This window comes from Entelurus aequoreus, linkage group LG09 (genome assembly GCF_033978785.1).
Source record: "Entelurus aequoreus isolate RoL-2023_Sb linkage group LG09, RoL_Eaeq_v1.1, whole genome shotgun sequence".
Taxonomy (NCBI): Eukaryota; Metazoa; Chordata; class Actinopteri; order Syngnathiformes; family Syngnathidae; genus Entelurus; species Entelurus aequoreus.
Window position 1 is genome coordinate 47,051,634 of NC_084739.1, and position 21,757 is coordinate 47,073,390.

At 41.0% G+C, this 21,757-nt stretch overlaps 1 protein-coding gene across 13 annotated transcripts in view; it reads left to right on the forward strand.

Annotated features, from left to right (window-relative positions):
* LOC133657486 (regulating synaptic membrane exocytosis protein 1-like) overlaps positions 1 to 21,757 on the forward strand; it is a 273,490-nt gene that overhangs the window by 63,145 nt on the left and 188,588 nt on the right. For all 13 annotated transcript variants that reach the window (XM_062058859.1, XM_062058865.1, XM_062058868.1 and 10 more), the window contains exon 3: positions 15,156 to 15,366. In XM_062058859.1, the coding sequence (XP_061914843.1) occupies positions 15,156 to 15,366 (211 nt within the window). The remainder of the gene's footprint in view (positions 1 to 15,155; positions 15,367 to 21,757) is intronic.

The window sequence follows — 21,757 nt, forward strand, 5'->3', positions numbered from 1 at the left end:
GGGGAAACTAGGTCCTTGAGGTAGGAGGGGGCGTTGCCGTAGAATGCATTGGTGAGTGAGCAGGTTAATCTTAAATTGGGTCCGGGATGCAATAGGGAGCCAGTGGAGTGATTTGAAAATAGGTGTGATGTGATCACGCTGGCGCACTCTCGTCAGGATCCTCACTGCGCTGTTTTGAATGTACTGGAGCTTTTTGATGCTCTTTTTGGGGACCCTTACAAGAAGTGTGTTGCAGTAATCAAGCATATATTTTGCTTTTTAATGAAGACAGAGATACAAATTGGATAGCAAGCCGATACTGCTCACCTAACAGACACAATCCACTTTGCATGCATTTAGTAGACCAGCTTTGCGTGTGCTATCAAGTTTGCACATGTTTTAGTACACGCAAACCTTTAGTAAATCAGGCCCTACGTTTTCTAAAATGCAGCATTGAATATCAAAAGGTAATATTTGGAAACACAGTCACAATGCTGAACCAAGTCTCCAGCCTGGACTTTGGGTTTGGATTTGGTTGTATGTGTTTGGTGCATAATAATACAATGCAGTTTCAAAAGTCTAGATACTGTTTCAAAAAAGGTGCTAAAGTATTTTCTGCAAAAAAAACACTGCTAAAGCGAGTGTGGGTGGATGTGCTTTGCATGCAAATAGACTTTTAGAGAAAGACAAAGAGCTGGAAATTATAAAAGCATTGTGGAACTTGACTTCAGATGTTGATTTAAAGGGCCTCACTTCAGAACTGATACAGTAACCAAGAGATGAGCCAAAGAGTTTATTTTTAAATGGCAAAGAGATAGTTCTCTGTCACACAAATTATTAGTTTTTTAGTCGTGTCTTTCATTTATTTGAAAATTGATCCAAGAGCAAGAGAATGACTTATGTTTGGCCACTGAAGCCCAAAAGGGAATAGTAGAAGTTTGCTTCTTGCAAAAGCTCAGGAATGGAGACACAACTTGCCAACATTTGGCTTACTCGCATTAATGAACCTCAAGGACTGAGGGACTTTTATTTGCCTTATTTTTGGACACATTTTTTGAATGTCAGGCAGGGGGCATTTTCAAACTTGCTTTATTGTGACTTTATTGTGGTTGAGGATCCAGGTTCTGGTGCCGAAGTAGTTTTGGAAACAACCGAATCATTGGAGAACTGCAGAACTAAGTACGCTTGTGGAGTGGACCCATTGTGATGATATTCAATAGTTGATACCAAATATGACTAAATGTTTAGTTTATGGGCGTGTGGAAGGTTTACCATGAATGCATTATAAATTTGACAGTCAAACAAAATCAAACTGCCTCTTAGTAAAAACAAGGTTAGATTTGAAAATATATACATGTCTGTTGATCAGAATGAAGTCGTTAGCTTTTTTGTTACAGTATTATAAATTTACAGTGACCTGTACACAACTTTTGACCACAAATCCATTATACTGAGGGATTTGTATCTTTTACATTTTAACTAATGCAGTATAGGCATTAAACGATACCAATTACCAGTACTTTTGTGTGTGGCAATAAATAATATTTTGTTTAGTAATAAAGTCTATTTTTGTTAATTTTACATTTAATACTAAGCTGATAAGTATAACTGTGCTGTGCAGTTGTTATATCTTGTTTTATTACAATCCTGAGTCTCATTTGGAAGTATTCATTCTTTCACGTTTGTCTTGTCATAGTTAAGAATTAGTTTTTGCTAATAAAGTGAATGTCCCAGTCGTGTCTTTTCTTGCGTCATACAAAGTGTTTATACTGTAAGTGTTGTACTTATTATACACCAGTTGTTTGATTGTAAGGCACATCTTAGTTTTGGTTTTTGATAACTTAATTTAGAGCTGTGAAATTGCCATGTAAAGTCGGCAATGCTATTTAGTAGCATGAATATGGCACTGAAAAATAATATAAATGCAACACTTTGGTTTTTGGTCCCATTTTTCACGAGTGGAACTCAAAAATCTAAAACTTTTACTATCCACACAAAATATCTATCCCTCTCAAATATTGTTCACAAATATGTTTTAATCTGTGTTAGTGAACATGTCTTCTTTGCCAAGTTAATCCATCCCACCTCATAGTTGTGGCATATCAAGATGCTGATTAGACAGCATGATTATTGCTCAGGTGTGCCTTTGGCTGCCCACAATAAAAGGCCTTTGAATTGTGCAGTTTTATCACACAGCACAATGCCACAGATATCGCAAGTTTTGAGGGAGCGTGCGGAATGTCCACCAGATCTGTTGCCAATGAATTGAATGTTAATTTCTCTACAATAAGCCGTCTCCAAAGGCGTTTCAGAGAATTTGACAGTACATTTAACCGGCCTCACAACCACAGACCACGTGTAACCACACCAGCCCAGGACCTCAACATCCAGCAAGTGCACCTCCATGATCGTCTGAGACCAGCCACCCAGAGAGCTGCTGCAACAATTGGTTTGCATAACCCAATCATTTCTGCACAAACTGTCTGAGGGAAGCTCATTTGCATGCTCGTCGTCCTCATCTGGGACTCGACTGTACTGCAGTTTGTCATAATAACAGACTTGAGTGGGAAAATGCTCACATTGGATGGCGCCTGGCACGTTGGAGCGGTGTTCTCTTCATGGATGAATCCGTGTTCTCACTGTTTAGGGCAGATGGCAGACAGCGTGTGGGAGAGCGGTTTGTTGATGTCAACGTTGTAAATCGAGTGGCCCATCGTGGGGTTGGGGTTATGCTATGTGCAGACGTATGTTATGGACAACGAAAGCAAGTGCATTTTATTGATGGCATTTTGAATGCACAGAGATACCGTGACGAAATCCTTAGGCCCATTGTTGTGTCAATCACCCGAGACCATCACCTCATGTTGCAGCATGACAATGCACAGCCCCACGTTGCAAGGATCTGTACACAATTCCTGAAAGGTGAAATCACCCCAGTTTTTGCATGGCCTGCATATTCACTGGACATGTCACCATTGAGCATGTTTGGGATGCTGTGGATCAGCGTATACAACAGAGTGTTCCACTTCCTGCCAATATCCAGCCAGCAACTTCGCACAGCCATTGAACAGGAGTGGACCAACATTCCACAGGCCACAATCAACAACCTGATCAACTCTATGTGAAGTGAAGTGAATTACATTTATATAGCGCTTTTTCTCAAGTGACTCAAAGCGCTTTACATTGTGAAACCCAATATCTAAGTTACATTTAAACCAGTGTGGGTGGCACTGGGAGCAGGTGGGTAAAGTGTCTTGCCCAAGGACACAACGGCAGTGACTAGGATGGCGGAAGCGGGAATTGAACCTGCAACCCTCAAGTTGCTGGCACGGCCACTCTACCAACCGAGCTATACCGCCCTATGTGAAGGAGATGTGTTGCACTGGGTGAGACAAATGGTGGTCATTCCAGATACTGACTGCTTTTCTGACCCCCCCAACCCTAACCCCCCAGCCCCCCAATAAAGCAAAACTGCACATTTTAGGGCGGCCTTTTATCGTGGGCAGCCTAAGGCACACCTGTGCAATAATCATGCTGTTCAATCAGCATCTGAGAAATGGGTATTTTGTGTATATAGTAAAAGTTTTAGATCTTTGAGTTTATCTAATGAAAAATGGGAGCAAAAAAAAAAAGTGTTGCATTTATATATTTGTTCAGTATACAATATAAATCACCACATAGTTGTAAAGTGAAGCCTTACTTTTGAGGGCTTTCTATCAGGCATGTTTGCTTTGTTGACAGGGGAAATTGAAACATTACAGAGGCAGTACGCTACGACTACACCTGTTTGCTTGCCAAGTGCTTGAGTCAAAGGTGTGATGTCTCGTAGAGTTGGAATAGCCGGCTTCAGTGTTTATGTATGGTCAGGTAAAACAACGTTTTGGTTTGTGCAACATTATGTCATGTTTCATAACCGTATGTAAAAACAGAACATGAAGTTGTTGAATTTCAGGTGTTTGTTTCATTTTGTGCTGCGATAGACGTGCACATGCACAAGCTATCAAATAATATTTGTGATGTTGCATGGGCTTCGTGTTAGTGTGCACTGATTTTACAGATAATGTATATTGTACATCTAATATATCACTATATTGATGAACACAGGTGTAATGTTGTCAGTTAGCTATGTTTGTTTCTTCATACGCATGACGGTCAGTGAGTGTGTTTTAATGTTTGTTTAAAAACTCCATTCATATTAATATGATTGTTTTTTAAACACTGGAGTGGGGAAAATGTGCCTTTTTCAAAATTAATTTAAATTAATTAATTAAAAAAATATTGCAAGTATTTCTTGATTCACTTCTTTAATTTGATATATATGGTAACTGAAGTATAAAGGAAAACAACAACAAATGTATGTGTATACATTTTTATAACACAATTACAAAACTCCGGATGAAATGTTATTATAAAATAAAAAAAAAGGAAATTGAAAACACATTTAATAAAACAAAATGTGAAATATAATTTAGATCTGTTATTGTAGAATTGTCCTGATTGTTTATTGTTGGTGAAAACCCCAGGGAAGCAGTTATTCAAAGAACTGGAAAAAATATGTAAGATGGTTGACTGAGCTCTGCAGCAACGTACATTTCATTTTTACTGTAACTGGTCATGTGTATAAAGACTTAACCCATGTTAGACACAATGTCAAAGCTAAGGATTTGTGGTGTCCAATGAAAAATATAATTTTATAAACTGATTCAAATGTTTGATATTATTGTCTTCTGACCATGAGATATTTTATTATACCCCAAAGATAATTTTATTTTTCCAGAAATGGCCAGCCTGTATTAAAACATGCAGAGCTGATACTGCAAGTCCCAGTGTCCCAAATTATTTGGACACAGTTGCCAACGCTCTGCAGGCATACACAGAACACGTTATTAATGTAACTCAATTTACTTTACAAAAATCACAATATTAAAAAATAGCGGGCTGCCACATACAATTAGAAATCAAAAGTCTATACTGAAAAAAGTCTTATGATCTATTAAATTGCATCAAGTTAGAATGATCAGCAAGTGATGAGAGCCAGAGAATAAGGCACAGTAAGAGCCATGGATCAGGAAGTAACTCCTGCAGTGAAGCAGCAGGTGACCTTTTTGTGACCTTTGGATATAGTATTCATGTGGCGTTGCACAAATTTAAAGTTATAAGATTATATAAATGTGTGCACTTGTTTTGGTATTACACTATGGGCCCGATCTACTAAAGGTTTGCATGTATTAAAACACGTGCAAACTTGATAGCCTACGCAAAACTAATCTTCTTAGATTGTACGCAGATATTTTTGTCTCATAAGTGAGCAACATAGAGAGTGCCATCCATTTAGCGTGTCTTTCTTCATGAATAGGCAGAATATATGCTGAATATTAGAATGAGGGGGCGTGGCTAAAATGCACACGCAGTAACTCCGGTGAAAACTGCAAGATTTAATCCAATTTCTGCTTTTTTTTTTTTCATTAAAACTGACAACGCTTGGCCGACTATATGCATGCCTATCACTCTGGGTGAGTTATATTCTGTCAAAACATAGATAACAACGATTATGCCCAGGACACGAAGAAGGAAGCAATCAGAGTCACCTGTGGCCGTAAACGAGCTCGAGGCTAGCGCTGAGATGGCATAGTCAACTTTGGAGAAGTTGCTGGATAAGATACTCGAGTCTATGAACAAACGTTTTGACATGCTTGAGGAAAAGCTTGAGGCGCTTACAAGCAAACAGGCGGCATTGACCAACAGATTGGAGGACATGGAGCAGCAAGGTTCCGACCACAAGCGCCGCATTGAAGCGCTCAAACAAAAATGGACTGAAACGCAGAAGAGCAATGAGAAATTGGCAGCTAAAATAGACGAATTGGAAGGGCGCTAAAGGCGTAATAACATAAAAATAGTCGGGATACCAGAGCAAGAAGAAAAGGGAAGACCTACGGATTTCGTTGCGGACCTGATACCAAAGTTGTTTGGAGCGAGTAACTTCTCCAAGCCAGTGGTGGTGGACCGCGCGCACCGTGTCCCGCTCGCTCGCCATGGTGACGGCAAGCGTCCCAGGAGCATCATCGCAAGAATACACTTCTACCAGGACAAGGAGCTACTTCTTCGACTGAGCCGCGGCCAGGAGCTGATCTACGACGGCCTGCGCGTGATCCTGTTTCCAGACTACACGGCCGAGGTGACAGCGCAAAGACGGGCCTTTCGAGAGGTAATGAACATGCTGCGGGAGAAGGAAATCAAGTTTATGCTACGTTTTCCAGCTTGCCTGCATGTGGAGTACAACGACCAGGTAAAGGTGTTTACCTCTCCTACAGACACCAGGACTTTCATTATAAAACATCTTAGTGGCTAACCATCAGTAACGGGCTTAAAGCAGAAATACACTTTTCCGCTGAGGTTTATTTCACCGAAGGACGCAGGATATCAAAAAGAAAAACACTTCGCTGCCGAGCTATTGCTAGGAGCAGTGAACGCAACTCCTAGCATGCGCCCTGCGCCTGAAGACACGGGTGGGGGACTTTTGTACTGGGGAATCGACCAACACGACGTCTTATGGACAACATCACAATGGAGATTTCACTCTAAAACATTGAACTACACACGATGGGTACAGAGGGAGGGGGGAACAATGGGGTGTGAGTGTTGTGTATGTATGTGAGAATCTGAGCATGAATGTGGAAGAGAGAGATGCACAATCATATTTCAACTTACCAATTACTAAGGTTTTTTTCATGTAAAGATAAAATATCCTAAAAAACTTTAATGTCAACTTGTAAGAAAAAAAATCACACTAGTTTCATGGAACGTCAGGGGCTTAGCCGAAAATATCAAAGCAGGGAAGGTGTTTTCACACTTAAATTCATTAAAAGCAGACATTTTATTCTTACAAGAAACGCATCTCTGTAAAGACAATCAACACAAACTCAAAGCTAGCTGGATATCTCAGGTTTATCATGCACCCTTTACTTCACAAGCTAGAGGTGTAGCCATTTTATTTGATAAAAATGTGCCTTTCATACTTACATCAAAAATAATTGACCCTAACGGAAGATTTATTTTATTAAATGGTCATATTACATCCTACCCAGTAACTTTTTTGAATATCTATGGACCAAACACCAATGACTCAAACTTTTATCATAGAGTCTTTGATCTACTTCCTGATGATAGCTCCTCTCATATCTACATTGGTGGGGATTTCAACTGCCTTTTGGATACCACTTTAGATAGATTGTCAGCTAAATCTCATGTAATTGCTAATTCAACTAAAACCATTAATAATCTTATGAGATCAAGAAATATCATAGACATATGGAGAACAAAACATCCTAATACAAGGGAATATTCATTTTACTCCGCTGTACACAATTCTTACACAAGAATCGATTCCTTTTTAGTGGAAGCCTCTGCCCTCTCCAATGTCAGTAATCCTGAGTACCACTGTAGAGTCATATCAGATCACAGCCCTGTGAGTCTGCAGATCCAAATTGATCTCCTTAAAATCAAACAAAAATGGAGATTTAATCCACAATTATTATTATATGAAGATTTTAAAGAGTATATGAACAAGATTATCCAAGATTTTCTTGAGGTGAATGATAACGGAGAGGTCTCAGACTCCACATTGTGGGAAGCCCTTAAAGCTACTGTGAGAGGATATATCATTTATTTTGGAAGCTCAAAACAAAGAGAACCAAGAAAAAGGCAGAAAGAATTAGAAAAATAAATTAAAGAAATGGAAGAAATTCATATAAATTCTCTTTTGCAGTCTGACTACAATAAGATGTTTGAAACTGAACAATGAATACAACGCTCTTCTTCACGGGGAAGTATCTAAACTCTTACTGAAAAATATACAAAACTCTCACTGAAAAATATACAAAAACATTTTGAAAAATCTGATAAACCACAAAAACTTCTGTCGAGACAGCTCAAAGGAGATCAAGCCAAAGCCGCTATCCACAAAATATGCTCAAAAACAGGTGAAATATGTACAGATTTACAGGATATCAACGATGTTTTTAAAGACTTTTATTCAGAATTATATAAATCTAGTTCAGCTATATCGGCTAATGATTTAAACTATTTTTTTGCTCCATTAAACCTACCTCAACTGAGTCCAAATCATCAGAATTCTTTAGACAATACTATTTCAACTGAAGAATTGGTAAAAGCACTGAGATCTTTCTCTGTGAATAAAAGCCCTGGTCCAGATGGATTTGGTGCAGAGTTTTATCAAGCTTTTAGTGAAATACTGTCCCCTATAATACTTAGAATGTTAAATGACTCTTTCTTAAACAACAAACTCCCAAGTTCCTTGCATGAAGCCCGTATATGTACAATACCAAAAAAGGGAAAAAATCCACTCGATCAAGCCAATTATAGGCCTATCTCACTGCTCAATCTAGACCATAAGATTCTAACTAAGGTTAAGCAACCACATAACAGAAATTATTCATCCGGACCAGGTCGGTTTCATCCCGGACAGACCTTCTTTCGGTAGGTTATTGAACTTGTTGTACTCGGACTGCAAGAAACAAAAAGGCAGCCGCCCTGACTCTGGATGCTCACAAAGCTTTTGATTCAATTGAGTGGGCTTATCTACTTCATGTTGTAAAATGATTTGGGTTTGGAGAAAATTTTATAAAATGGGTTAAAATAATTTATTTTGCACCAAAATCATATGTCATAACCAGTAATGTATAATCGGATAGTTTTGAATTGCATCGCGGTGTGAGACAGGGCGACTGCCTTTCACCCTTACTTTTTAATTTGGCCCTAGAACCACTGGCTTTTGGTTTAAGAATGAACTGTAATATTAAAGGATTTCCAGTGGGCACATCAGAGAGTCTCATCTCACTTTATGCAGATGATGTACTTGTTACACTTACTGAGCCAGAAATTGCATTACCACTCTTTTTAGAATATGTAGACTCTTTGGGTAGAATATCTGGTTATAAAATAAACTGGTCCAAAAGTGAGCTTATGTTCCTAGGAGATATTGTTAAAATCAGTCAAAACAGAAAACTATATATCCTATCTCGGCTTAAAAATATCTAAAAATTATGAATCATTACTAAAATTGAACTTTACTGAAGCCTTTGAGAAACTGAAAAGGTGTATTGAGTATTGGAAGACCCTAATGTTAGGTAGAGCGAATGCTATCAAAATGATCACCCTGCGAAAATGTATCTATCTTTTTTTAAATTGACCAATTCTAATTCCTGCAGATTTTTTCCAAAAACTTGAATCTTTAGTTCTAGATTTTGCGTGGGGATATAAAAAACGCAGAATATCCAAACAACACTTACTCAGATCTACAAAGAAAGGGGGACTGGGTCTTCCAATTATCAAAAATTATTACTGTGCATCAAATGTGAACGCATTGACCTATTGGACGATGGGGTTCCCAAAGAATGAATCACTTAATTTTGCTCCCTTGTGGCTGAAATTGGAACTTACCATCATTGCTATCTCTACTTTTTACTAAACCAGTTTCTTCTATTAAATCAACAAGCCATAGTGTAGTAGCAAGAAATTCTATCAAAATTATTTTTCAAATTAAAAAACATTAAATATCTCCAATGTAACTATGTATTCGCCAATGTGTCACAATCATGCATTTATTCCATCGATAACAGACAGAATTTTTTTTTAACCGGTACTCAAATGGAATTACAGTCTTGCGTCAGTTGAGCAATTGCGAATCAAATTCAATTTGTCCCAATTCAGTTGGTTTCGCTCTTTGCAGGTAAGGAAATTTATTAAAGAAAACATTTCAAAGTCTCAGCTGGTAAATGAAAAAAAACCTCTCTTAGAATTACTAAATTCATCACCTACAAGTAAAAAGCTTATCGCCAAATTTACCAGCTGCTTGATTATGCCCATTACATCAGCAGACTGTGTTAAAAGAGCATGGGAACAGGAACTAAAAACAACAATACCCAAACAGCAATGGGAACGGACATTCTCTCAAATTCACAATTGCTCAATTAACAGCAGACTTAGGCTCATGCAGTTTAAAGTGATTCATCGTTTTTATTACTCCAAAGTCTTATTACACAAATTTTATCCTGATACATCTCCACTTTGTGATAAATGTAAATCAGCTGAAGGATCACTGTCTCATTCGTTTTGGGAATGTCCAATTATTCAACCATTTTGGTCCAGCATCTTCTTCTTTTACTCGGGGGTATATCAGAGAAAACTTGTCCCTGACAGGGATGTAATCTTGTTTGGGTGGTATTCAGAAACACAACAACTTCCAAAATATATTAAAGCTGTGTTGCTTTCCGGGACGGTCTTGGCCAAAAGACTCATTCTCAAAGAGTGGAAAACCCCATCTGCACCCAACTTCAGGAACTGGTTAAATGAACTTGTGAATGTAATGACTCTTGAAAAAATAAGATTTATAAACTCTACAAATATGAATAAATGGGAACTAACCTGGAAACCTTTACTGACATATATTGAATCATAACTTATAGACATTTAAAAAAAATGCTGTATCTTTTTTGTAGTTTTATTCCTTTTTTAATATTGTTATTATTTCTTGTATTGATCCCACACTACTATTGCTTTTTTGTGTCACTTTTGATATGGTTTTGTCACGGTTTACTTGCTTTTTTTGGTGACTTTTTATTTTTTGCATCTGATCAAGCCCTGTGACTTTCTTCTTCTTTTTTAAGTCTGAACGGTGGAGAGGTCCTCGTGAGGTGATCTTGTGATCACTTTCTGAGGATCCTTGATGCCGAGGAATATTCATCCATCTTGCTATGGTCTGGATAGCCTGCTGATCCTGAGCCAGAGCAGGATGTATGGATATCTATACAATATCTGGGTATTTTTCTAATAATGTCTATACTGTAAACCTTGAGTTGTTAAAGTCCAAGTGCACCTCTCTCCTCAAGTGTGGATGTGAGTGTGTATGAGTGGATGTGTGCCTGTATGAAGTGTCTGCGTGAGCAAAGTATGACTGTCAAATGTGATTTTAACTGTAAAATTCAATAAAATATATTTTGGGAAAAAAAAAATGGTCAAAATACTGGGAGGACAAAGTGCAATTTTTTTTGTGTGTGTGATTTATCAAGGCTGAAACTGTCCTGCGGCTGCTCTTTTGTGTCTATATTTAGTACATCTAAAAAAAGTAAGTGCTAACTGGCATTTGCGCAGATATCTGTGAGAAAAGAGGTGATCTCGCTGCAGCTCCCGTTCTACGTATGCTTGTCAACACATATAGGTTGTCTTAAATAAAAATAATAGACAATATCATCTATTCACTCAAAATACGTTATGCTTTTATAGCTGCTGGAAGACTAAAGGGGCTGAATAAAACTAATTCGATTGATGCGTTTTTGTGTATGCTGGTGTTTGTGTTTAATGAAGTTGTTATTTTCATATATATGAAAAAATAAATTCTTGCAACGTTTGTTTCTTTTGTCTGTAGGGCATGCGTTCGCATGTTGTGCCAGGGCACACTTTTGGCATGCTAAAAAATTGGATTCCATTGACTACTTCAAAAATTTCCTGACAAAGTGGTACATATCTGCTGCATATTTCAAAACTTAGCAAAACGCCAAATATTGCAGCATGATAACATGAATGTGTACTTAAGTTAAAGTTAAAGTACCAATGATTGTCACACACACACTAGGTGTGGTGAAATGTTTCCTCTGCATTTGACCCATCCCCTTGTTCACCCCCAAGGAGGTGAGGGGAGCAGTGGGGAGCAGTGGGCAGCAGCGGTGCTGCACCTGGGAATCATTTTTGGTGATTTAACCCCCAATTCCAACCCTTAATGCTGAGTGCCAAGCAGGGACGTAATGGGTCCCATTTTTAGTCTTTGGTATGACTCGGCCGGGGTTTGAACTCATAACCTACCGATCTCAGGGCAGACACTCTAACCACTAGGCCAGTGGCCCCAACCACCGGGCCGCGTCCCGGTACCGGTCCGTGGATTGATTGGTACCGGGCCGCACAAGAAATAAAAATAATAATAAAAAAAATAAAATAAAAATAAAAAATATTTTTATTTTTTAATTAAATCAACATAAAAAACACAAGATACACTTACAATTAGTACACCAACCCAAAAAACTTCCCTCCCCCCATTCACACTCATTCGCACAAAAGGGTTGTTTCTTTCTGTTATTAATATTTCTGGTTCCTACATTATATATCAATATAGATCAATACAGTCTGCAGGGATAAAGTCTGTAAGCACACATGATTGTATTTTTTTATGACAAAAAAAAAAATACCATAACCCCCCCCGGTCGGTGGGACAAATTTTCAAGCGTTGACCGGTCCGCAGTTACAAAAAGGTTGTGGACCACTGTTCTAGGCCACTGAGTAGGTGTCTCCATGCTGGCAGCATGTAGTACACGCAAAAACCTCATTTGAATAAGGCAGTCTGCAAGTTATCAATTGTACAAGCACTTTTAGGAGATCACAATCAACACGCCCACTAATAGTTTATAGTTTGTACACGATGGTTAGCGCGCAGTATTTGGATCTTCGTAGCTCAGGCTGTGTGTAAGGGAAGGTGTAGGACTCCTAGTTACAGCTGACCCTGAACAGGATTAAATGAATGCATGCATGAATAGACATAAGTTTAACAATCAAAATTCAACTGTAGAAGAAAAGAAACAAAAATATGCACACTCTACACATACTGTAGATGTCTAAGTTTAGATGCAAATGCAGAACCTCATGGCTGTGAGGACATGCTTACCACATGTTCTGCCATGCTGCACATTTTCTTCAAGCTGTCCTGTTTGGCAGCTTAGTCATGCAGTATGAGTGATCTGTAAGCCTTATTGTGCCGGTATTTCCATCCATCCATCCATTTTCTACCGCTTGTCCCTCTTGAGGTCGCGGGGGTGGCTGGAGCCTATATTTATGTAAAATTGGTAAAAATTACTGTTTTATTTTGATTTAAAGTATCAATTTGTAATAGAAATGGACAGTACCAGTTTTTAGAGGGGAGAGACTGAGGAAATAGAGAGAGAGATGAGTGGAGGAGACAGCCTGGTTTTGAAACCTAGAGATCGACAGGCAGAGTAGAAAAGCAAAAACATGAGACAACAACAGGAACATTAATACAGTATGTATTAGGACCTGCTGGTTGATGAGATGGGTAGATGGGCAGAAGAAGAGAGAGCATGAAATAATCCACCAAACACAGCAATATAAGTCTGACAAAGAGTAAACAAATAAGCGACACTAGAAATAACAGCAGCACTTATACGGAGTGCAAGAAAGGCAGTGATAGAAAATTGTAATTACGGTGATATTGATAGCTACAACCACAATAGAGAGATAGGGATAGTGATTGTTCCTGTTCACATGTGTCCCCACATTAGTATCCAACACATATTCACTGAGTCTACCCTCCAGCATTCGGAGGTTTATGCTCTCTGATCTGCCACTGGAAGTCCTTGATAGTTATTAGAGGAACAAAATATTTCCCCAATGATCCAGAGGACAGTGTGCGTCCTGACCAAAACCACCAGGGCATCCCATAACCCACAGGGACATCCCTCTATTCAAAGATATAGCAACACACCCATACCACTGAGAAAGCGGCAGGGTGGCACTTGGGCCATACAAAGGGGACAGATGCACCCCCCGCCAAAGCCTGCTTCGTACAGCGCCAACAAGGCCCACTGGCTAAGGACCAACCAGCCAGGAATATGCGCTGACACCCTGTAGCGAACCCACCACGCACCAGCTTGGCCATGCTTCACCTGACCTGCTCTGGCCTTCAAAAAACCCCGTGTGTGTGCGTGTGCGTGTGCGTGCATATGTGTGTCCTGTGTACTAAAAACAAGGGAGAGCTTATTCTTGTGTGAATAAAATAGTAGATACAGATGTAGCGCCTTTCTCCACCCCTTAAGCCCTAGTGTGACTTGTGGTATTGTGTGGAAGGAGGTACTGTTGTAGACCATAGCGATGATAACCCACGCTGCATATTGGGATTTTATCTGATGAATCAAGGGGCCACCAGTAGGCCCAAAGCAACCAACCACCCACCAAGAGGGGACCTTGATGTGCCCTGCAACAGAAAGCCATGCACCCAAGGATCAAGGACAGCTAGGTCCCCAGAGCCCAGTCATACAAATGTGGCCAATTAAACATTTCTCCTCAGTTTGTCTAAATAATTTTTCTCTATTTTGGCCCCTGTCTTTTCCCACAGTATCAGCACACTATCCTATTTCCACAATGTGGAAATCTAGTTAATCAGCACGTTGATAAACTAATGCTTTCTCTCGTGTATTGATTGTAAGAGTTTCTTATGTCAGCAAATGCAGCTTGAAACAATCAATTAGAACTGACAACTCTTGTAATGACTGGATTTTATGAACATAGCTTTCCTTTTTGTAACTAACACCCGTTTACTTAGTTGTGTGTAGCTACTTATAACATTGGGTAGTTTTTTACAGCCATCTCAAACAATTCAACGAGCAGATCAGTGTACACATTTCTAGAGGACCAAAAGCTACGGCTTGTCAATGACAATTAGGAAGTTTTGCTGTGCGAACTGCATTAAAAATTGTTTATGCTACAATGAATAAATTATCCATCCATCCATCCATTTTCTACAGCTTGTCCCTCTCAGGGTCACGGGGGGTGGCTGGAGCCTATCCCATCTGCATTCAGGAAGAAGGCGGGTGTACACCCTGAACTAGTCGCCACCTCATTGCAGGGCCAACGCAGATAGACAGACAACATTCACACATGATAGTTAATAATTATTATGGTGAGAAGTCATTTGGGCGGTGCTCGGAGTAAAGCCAATGCTCCTCCACATCGAGAGGAGCCGTAATAGGTGACACAGGCACTGGGTCAGGCATTGGGGAAGTGTTCAGTCCGACTAGTACAGGAGGAGGCCTGGGGGAAGACCCAGGACACGTTGGAGAGAACTTGTCTCTCAGCTGGCCACGAGATCCCCAGGGAGGAACTGGACAAAGTAAACAGGTAGATGGAAGTCTGGGCTTCTCTGCTTAGGTTGCTGCCTCCGCAACCAAACCTCAGATAAGCGGAAAAAGATGGATGATATTCGTTTTTTTAGATATTTAATTTTTTAGAAAAGCTATTGTATTTGTCAGCATTGGGTGCCAGGTCAATATTTACTTAGCGTCAGAACAATCACAAATCAATCGTGTTCTGTATTTCAGGGGCATCCAGCAGCAGCTTTCCAGCTACAGAGAGACAGTGATACGGCAGGCCACGACTGCAGCCGGTTCAGCAGTTCACCGGGATGATGCTCCAACCTGCGGCATCTGCCAGAAGACCAAGTTTGCAGACGGTTGTGGGAACTTGTGTTCGTACTGTCAGACCAAGTTTTGTGCCCGCTGTGGGGGGAGAGTCTCCCTACGATCCAACACGGTGAGATACCGAGTGACCAATTGTATTGGTTTGTCTGTAAACATATGAATCATACAATAATGCGAATATAAAATAAAGGGATTTTCACACTTCTATGTTACATAAAAAAACTAGAAAAGCGCTTTTTAGAGTTAGGCCTTACTTCTCAATTGTAGAAAAGCCCTGAATCCAGGCTTTGATCCGGAACAGGCCCAAAATGTAAATCACTTGTTCCTTATCTTATTCTGACATTTCCTGAAAATTTCATTCAAATGTGCCCATTACTTTTTGAGCTACTTATAGTGAAATGAAAGAGTGAAGCCTCTTTTCAGTCATCCACTGTCTTTGTCTATACGAGTGGAGGCGGGGTGGCAAGCATACACAGAACAGAAGGTAACTTAGTAGAAATTAAGAGCAGCCTCAAAATTTAACAACTTGTTCCGTATCCAATGGACATTTCCTGAACGTTTAATCAAAATGTTCCCATACCTTTTTGAGAGTGAAATCTCTTGTCAACTGTCATTGTCTCTGCGGGGCCGTTAGCATTCACACACACACAGAAAATTAAATGTAAGGTAACGTATGAGAAATAATCCGCATCAGGCACAAAATATAATTAGTTGTCCCTCATCCCTTTTCGTGTATTTCCTGAAAGTTTCAAGTTTTAAAAACAAAACAAAAAACTGCCTCACCGGGGGTGAAGATCACTGCTTGTTACTGATATTAAACATGCCTGTATATTGTCATGTCTGTGTTCATGTTTTTGTTTGGCCATGTGCTGTTTTGTTTTTTGGACACTTCCTTAGTTCCTTGTTTCACTTCCTGGTTTTGTTTGTCACCATAGCAACCATTAGTTTCACCTGTTCCACGTTTGGACTCACACACATTCATGCCATGTTCACAGTTTCTTGTCACGTAAGTTTTTGTTTAATGTTCATAGTTCTCCGCCATTGTGCGCGCCTTTTGTTTTGTCATAGTCAAGTTTTTTCCTCTGCGGTGAGCGCCTTTTGTTTGAACCTTTTTTGAGTTTTGATAGTGTAGAATAAAATCATGTTTTTACCTCCACGCCATGTTTGCTTCAGTTCGTTTGCATCTGGGGAGAGCAAACCACGCCAGAGACCAAGTTGTGTCAGTATGTCGCCAGCAAAAAGCTATCCCGCAAACGACTGGAAATCGATGGAGGAAGGAAAGTGGGAGGCACTAGGAGCCATGGCGGATCAAGACCTCATGTGGGGTCCAAGCGGAAAACTTATTCCGATAAGCTCCGTGTGGCCCGACGACATTGGCGCGTCGCTCCATTCCCGGAAGCGCCGGCAAAAGCGGAAGCCATCAGGAAGAGCTTCTCCGAGCCGGCAGGACGCGTCACTCCCGCAAGCTCCTCCCACTCCGGGCGGAAGCAGGCTGCTGCCAGCCCCGCTGCTCCAGGATGACGTCACGCCATCACCAGAGGATGACATCACAGCTAAAGATTTTTTTTCTTTGAACTCTTTTACTTTCGATCACCTGCCCTCAACAAAGGACTCTGTTTCTATGATCAAACATTATCAGAACATGATTTTGGACATTAGAGCAAGTCCCTCACAGTCACCCAGATTTCATGCCCCGCCCCCCAGGACTCAAGCCACGCCCAAGTCACAAAAAATGTTTTTTTCACCCACTCAATCCCAGGTACAAAAAGAAAGACATTTTGGACAATTTATAGGGGAGGATTTTACCCTCCTTCCGACCTCCCTCCACCCACCCCAAAAGACGGTTCCAGACCGCGGGGAGCGCGTCTGGGATCCGCTCCTTGAGGGGGGGGCTAGGGCTGGGAATTGTTCAGGTGGGGTGGGTCAGCTTCGCCATGCCAAGCCACAGCCTCCAGCTCGGCCACCACCACCTGAATTTCGTCATGCCAAGCCACAGCCCCCAGCACGACCACCACCACCAGTCTTTCGTCACGCCAAGCCACAGCCTCCAGCACGACCCCCACCACCTGTCTTTCGTCACGCCAAGCCACAGCCACCAGCACGACCACCACCACCAGTTTTTCGACCATGCCAAGATCCACCTGCTCCACGCCCAGCTCCATGCCAAGCGCCACCAGTACCTGCTCCACGCCAAGCGCCACCAGTACCTGCTCCACGCCAAGCGCCACCAGTACCTGCTCCACGCCAAGCGCCACCAGTACCTGCTCCACGCCAAGCGCCACCAGTACCTGCTCCATGCCAAGCGCCGCCAGTACCTGCTCCACGCCAAGCGCCGCCAGTCGCAGCTTCACGACGCCAAGTGCCGCCAGTCGCAGCTTCACGACGCCAAGTGCCGCCAGTCGCAGCTTCACGACGTCAAGTGCCGCCAGTCGCAGCTTCACGACGTCAAGTGCCGCCAGTCGCAGCTTCACGACGCCAAGTGCCGCCAGTCGCAGCTTCACGACGCCAAGTGCCGCCAGTCGCAGCTTCACGACGCCAAGTGCCGCCAGTCGCAGCTTCACGACGCCCAGTGCCGCCAGTCGCAGCTTCACCACGCCGCCAAGTGCCGCCCGTGGCTGCCCCACGCCGCCAAGTGCCGCCCGTGGCTGCCCCACGCCGCCAAGTGCCGCCCGTGGCTGCCCCACGCCGCCAAGTGCCGCCCGTGGCTGCCCCACGCCGCCAAGTGCCGCCCGTGGCTGCCCCACGCCAAGACCAAAGCCAAGACCAAGACCCGCCAAGTGACCAAGACCAAGACCCGCCAAGTGACCAAGACCAAGACCCGCCAAGTGGCCAAGACCAAGACCCACGCCAAGACCAAGACCCGCCACGCCAAGCTTCGCCGCCTGACGCGCCACGCCAAGCTTCGCCGCCTGACGCGCCACGCCAAACTTCGCCGCCTGCCATGATGACGACGCGCCTGCCTCCTCGTCTGCCACGAAGGTGGCCACAGCCTGGTCGTCCGCCACGCCAAGTGCGCCCACCTCATCGGCCATGGATATGGCCATTCCCGGGTCGCCCACCTCGTCAGGTACAGCGGCGATCTACGCGTCGCCGCCACCTGATCCTGCCCCGGTGGATTCGGGGACACCTGGTCTGGCGACCCACCGCCATGTCCCCCTCCCCCCCTCCCATGACTCTTGATCCTGTTTTTTGTTTTTGGACATCTGGGATCTGTCCGTAAGGGGGGGGTTCTGTCATGTCTGTGTTCATGTTTTTGTTTGGCCATGTGCTGTTTTGTTTTTTGGACACTTCCTTAGTTCCTTGTTTCACTTCCTGGTTTTGTTTGTCACCATAGCAACCATTAGTTTCACCTGTTCCACGTTTGGACTCACACACATTCATGCCATGTTCACAGTTTCTTGTCACGTAAGTTTTTGTTTAATGTTCATAGTTCTCCGCCATTGTGCGCGCCTTTTGTTTTGTCATAGTCAAGTTTTTTCCTCTGCGGTGAGCGCTTTTTGTTTGTACCTTTTTTGAGTTTTGATAGTGTAGAATAAAATCATGTTTTTACCTCCACGCCATGTTTGCTTCAGTTCGTTTGCATCTCGGGAAAGCAACCCACGCAGGAAACTGCATCATAGTCCATGTACTGACATATATAGAGTTTATACAAGGTCTTGTGGTTTTAAGTTCAGGTGGAAGGCACGGAATGTGCCATAACGCAGCTGTGTTGTGTGTGGATTGGTGTTATATCGTATACTGTATTTTATTTGATATATTTAGTAACTGTGTAATTATATGGGCCCTCTGTGTGAATACACTATACGACCCAGGCAGAAGCTGCTAAAGGTTAATTGGGCATTAGAGTAAGTTGTGGAGCGAGGAGGTGGTCTCCCAGGGGTGCAGAGGTGCCCTATAAAAACACAGCAGGGGTCTCTGTGTAAATAAAGAGGTTATAACTTCCTCTGAAATAAGTGATGTCCCCTCTCGATCCCTACCCTCTGTTGCCTGTGTGGCATTTAATGACCCCAAACAGACTTCAACACCCACCCACAAAGAACAGGAAGCAAATGGTAAAACTACCGTATTTTCCAGACTATAGAGCGAACCAGTATATAAGCCGCACCCACTGAATTTTAGAATTTTTTTTCTCATATATTAGCCGCAGCAGTTTATAAGCCACACATACATACGTTGTGAAATGAGGTATTGACACATAAATATTTTGTAAATGTTTATTTACATGACTTAATTGTTACCAAACGGTGCCTGTAACACAGCAGCAAAACGGCTGACTTAACCAAACAAAATGTATTGCCATGGACCCACTAGCTGCAGAAGCTATCTCTCCAATCAGCTGAACACACTCAATAACTCCATGGTGACGTTTTGGTGATTTTACAAAACTGAATCAATACAGACATAATGCCATTGTAAGTTAATAATACTAACAAAGACACTTGTAAACGTGTTAGCATATTAGCCAATGCTAACAAAGCTCCCTTAATTACATTACAATAGCATGCACAAATATGCATGAAAAGACTCCTACAGACATCACACATTGAACGGTTTAGTAAGTAAGAATTGTTTGAGTTATACTGTAAAACTTACAAACGTAGCTTGGAGTGATGAATGAAGAATCCATATGAGTGCAAACGCTGTGAACGGTTAGAAGACGTAACACGACTTCTACTTCCGGTTGAAATCTCAGTCTAAACAAAAGGGCAATGCAGCACTGTGCAGTGAGCGCACTCGTACACAAAAAGGCGCCATGTCACAAATAATAACATTTATTCAGTGTGTTCGCTTTGGATTATTTTTTTTAAAAAACTGTTTGTATTACGACCGTCAGCAAAGAAGAATCCAAAAATGTGCCACATGGTTCAAAGCGTAAGAAAAAAGTATCAGCTTATAGTCCAGAATTTACGATAAGAGAATACACATCCTTATGCCTGTATATATTGTATTTTGTGGTGTATCGCAGGGGTCATCGCTCAGAACAAAACAGTTTATTTTATATACAAGTCTGAAAAACTTAGAGTTAGTACTATTTGCAAATAACACGTCATTTGGTTCAGAAGAGAATACACAAGAGCTAACAAAAATGAGTATATGAAAACATTGATGAGCAATCTATAGTTTAAAACAACATACTATCATTGAGCAAAACTAAAATAATGCTATTTTGCAATTGTAGAAAATTGTAGAATTAAAATTAACTGCTTCTTTCAACGTCTATGTTGAATTGTGCAGACGTAAAAATGCGTTGTTTCTTCATGAAACTTGTTAAAACTTGTTTGAAACAAACGAGAATTGCACTGATTTGGAATTGTGCCTATCGTTCACAATCATTATGAGAGACAAGAAAACATATGTCTTTTTTTAATTAGGATTTTAAAGATGATAACAAACGCTTGCAAGATGCAGCTAATGGGAGTCACCGTTGTAGCCTTCAAAGCCCTCTAAAACAAATTCAAAACCCTCAATCAACGTTTTATATACACACTGCAAGTCTATATATAATGTAGTAACAGTCACGTTCATAACAATATGTAATATGTTCAATGTTTACCGTATTTTTGTCATTTTAATCAATGACTGACTTCTTCCACGCAATAATATCCGTTTCCATAGCAGCACACGTCTGACTTCCAGTGTGTTCCTAATTCTGGATACAAAATGCTTGTGCGTGTTCTAATCATGGCAGACTTGGTAACAAACAACAAAGAAGACTATTTTTAGACAAATGAGGATTCACAACCATATCTTTTTAAAACTGAATAAACGGAGGATTAACGAAATAAACTGAGACGTTGGAGCAGACAGAAGCCGATAGAGTGATGTGAAATCGACTCAAAGCTGCAAATGTGGAATTTGGAGACAAGCTGTTTCGACAATAAAGCAAAACAAAAATCACTCCATATTCTCTACTGCTCGCTATTGTTACCATGTCTGAGTAATTTTGCAGATATGGGAAAATAGCTACAAAAGTAGACTTCATTCATTAACGGTATTACAAAAAAGATCAGTTATAATAATACATAAAGTTGGATATAGAGAACATTCAAATCCTTTATTCATTGAATCGAAAATACTGAAATTCCACAACAAAGTGAATTTGCAAACAGCTAAAATTATACACAAAGCAAACTACAATCTACTACCTAAGAATATACAACAATTCTTCTCAACAAAAGAGGAGAAATATAATCTTAGAGAAAAATGTAATTAAAACATTTGCACGTATAACACTTAAGACCTTCACACAGTATGTGGAATTAAATTATGGAATGGATTAAGCAAAGAAATCAAACAATGTACTAATATAATCCACTTCAAGAAACTCTTCAAACTTAAAGTGTTTACAAAGTACAAAGAAGAATAATCATGATAAACATTCTGAATTTATTTAATCCATCCATTCATTTTGTAGATAATCTTATTTATCTCACCATATGAAATATAACTTACTCCACTAATTATTATTTGTTATATTTATTTATTTTTAATGTTATTCATTA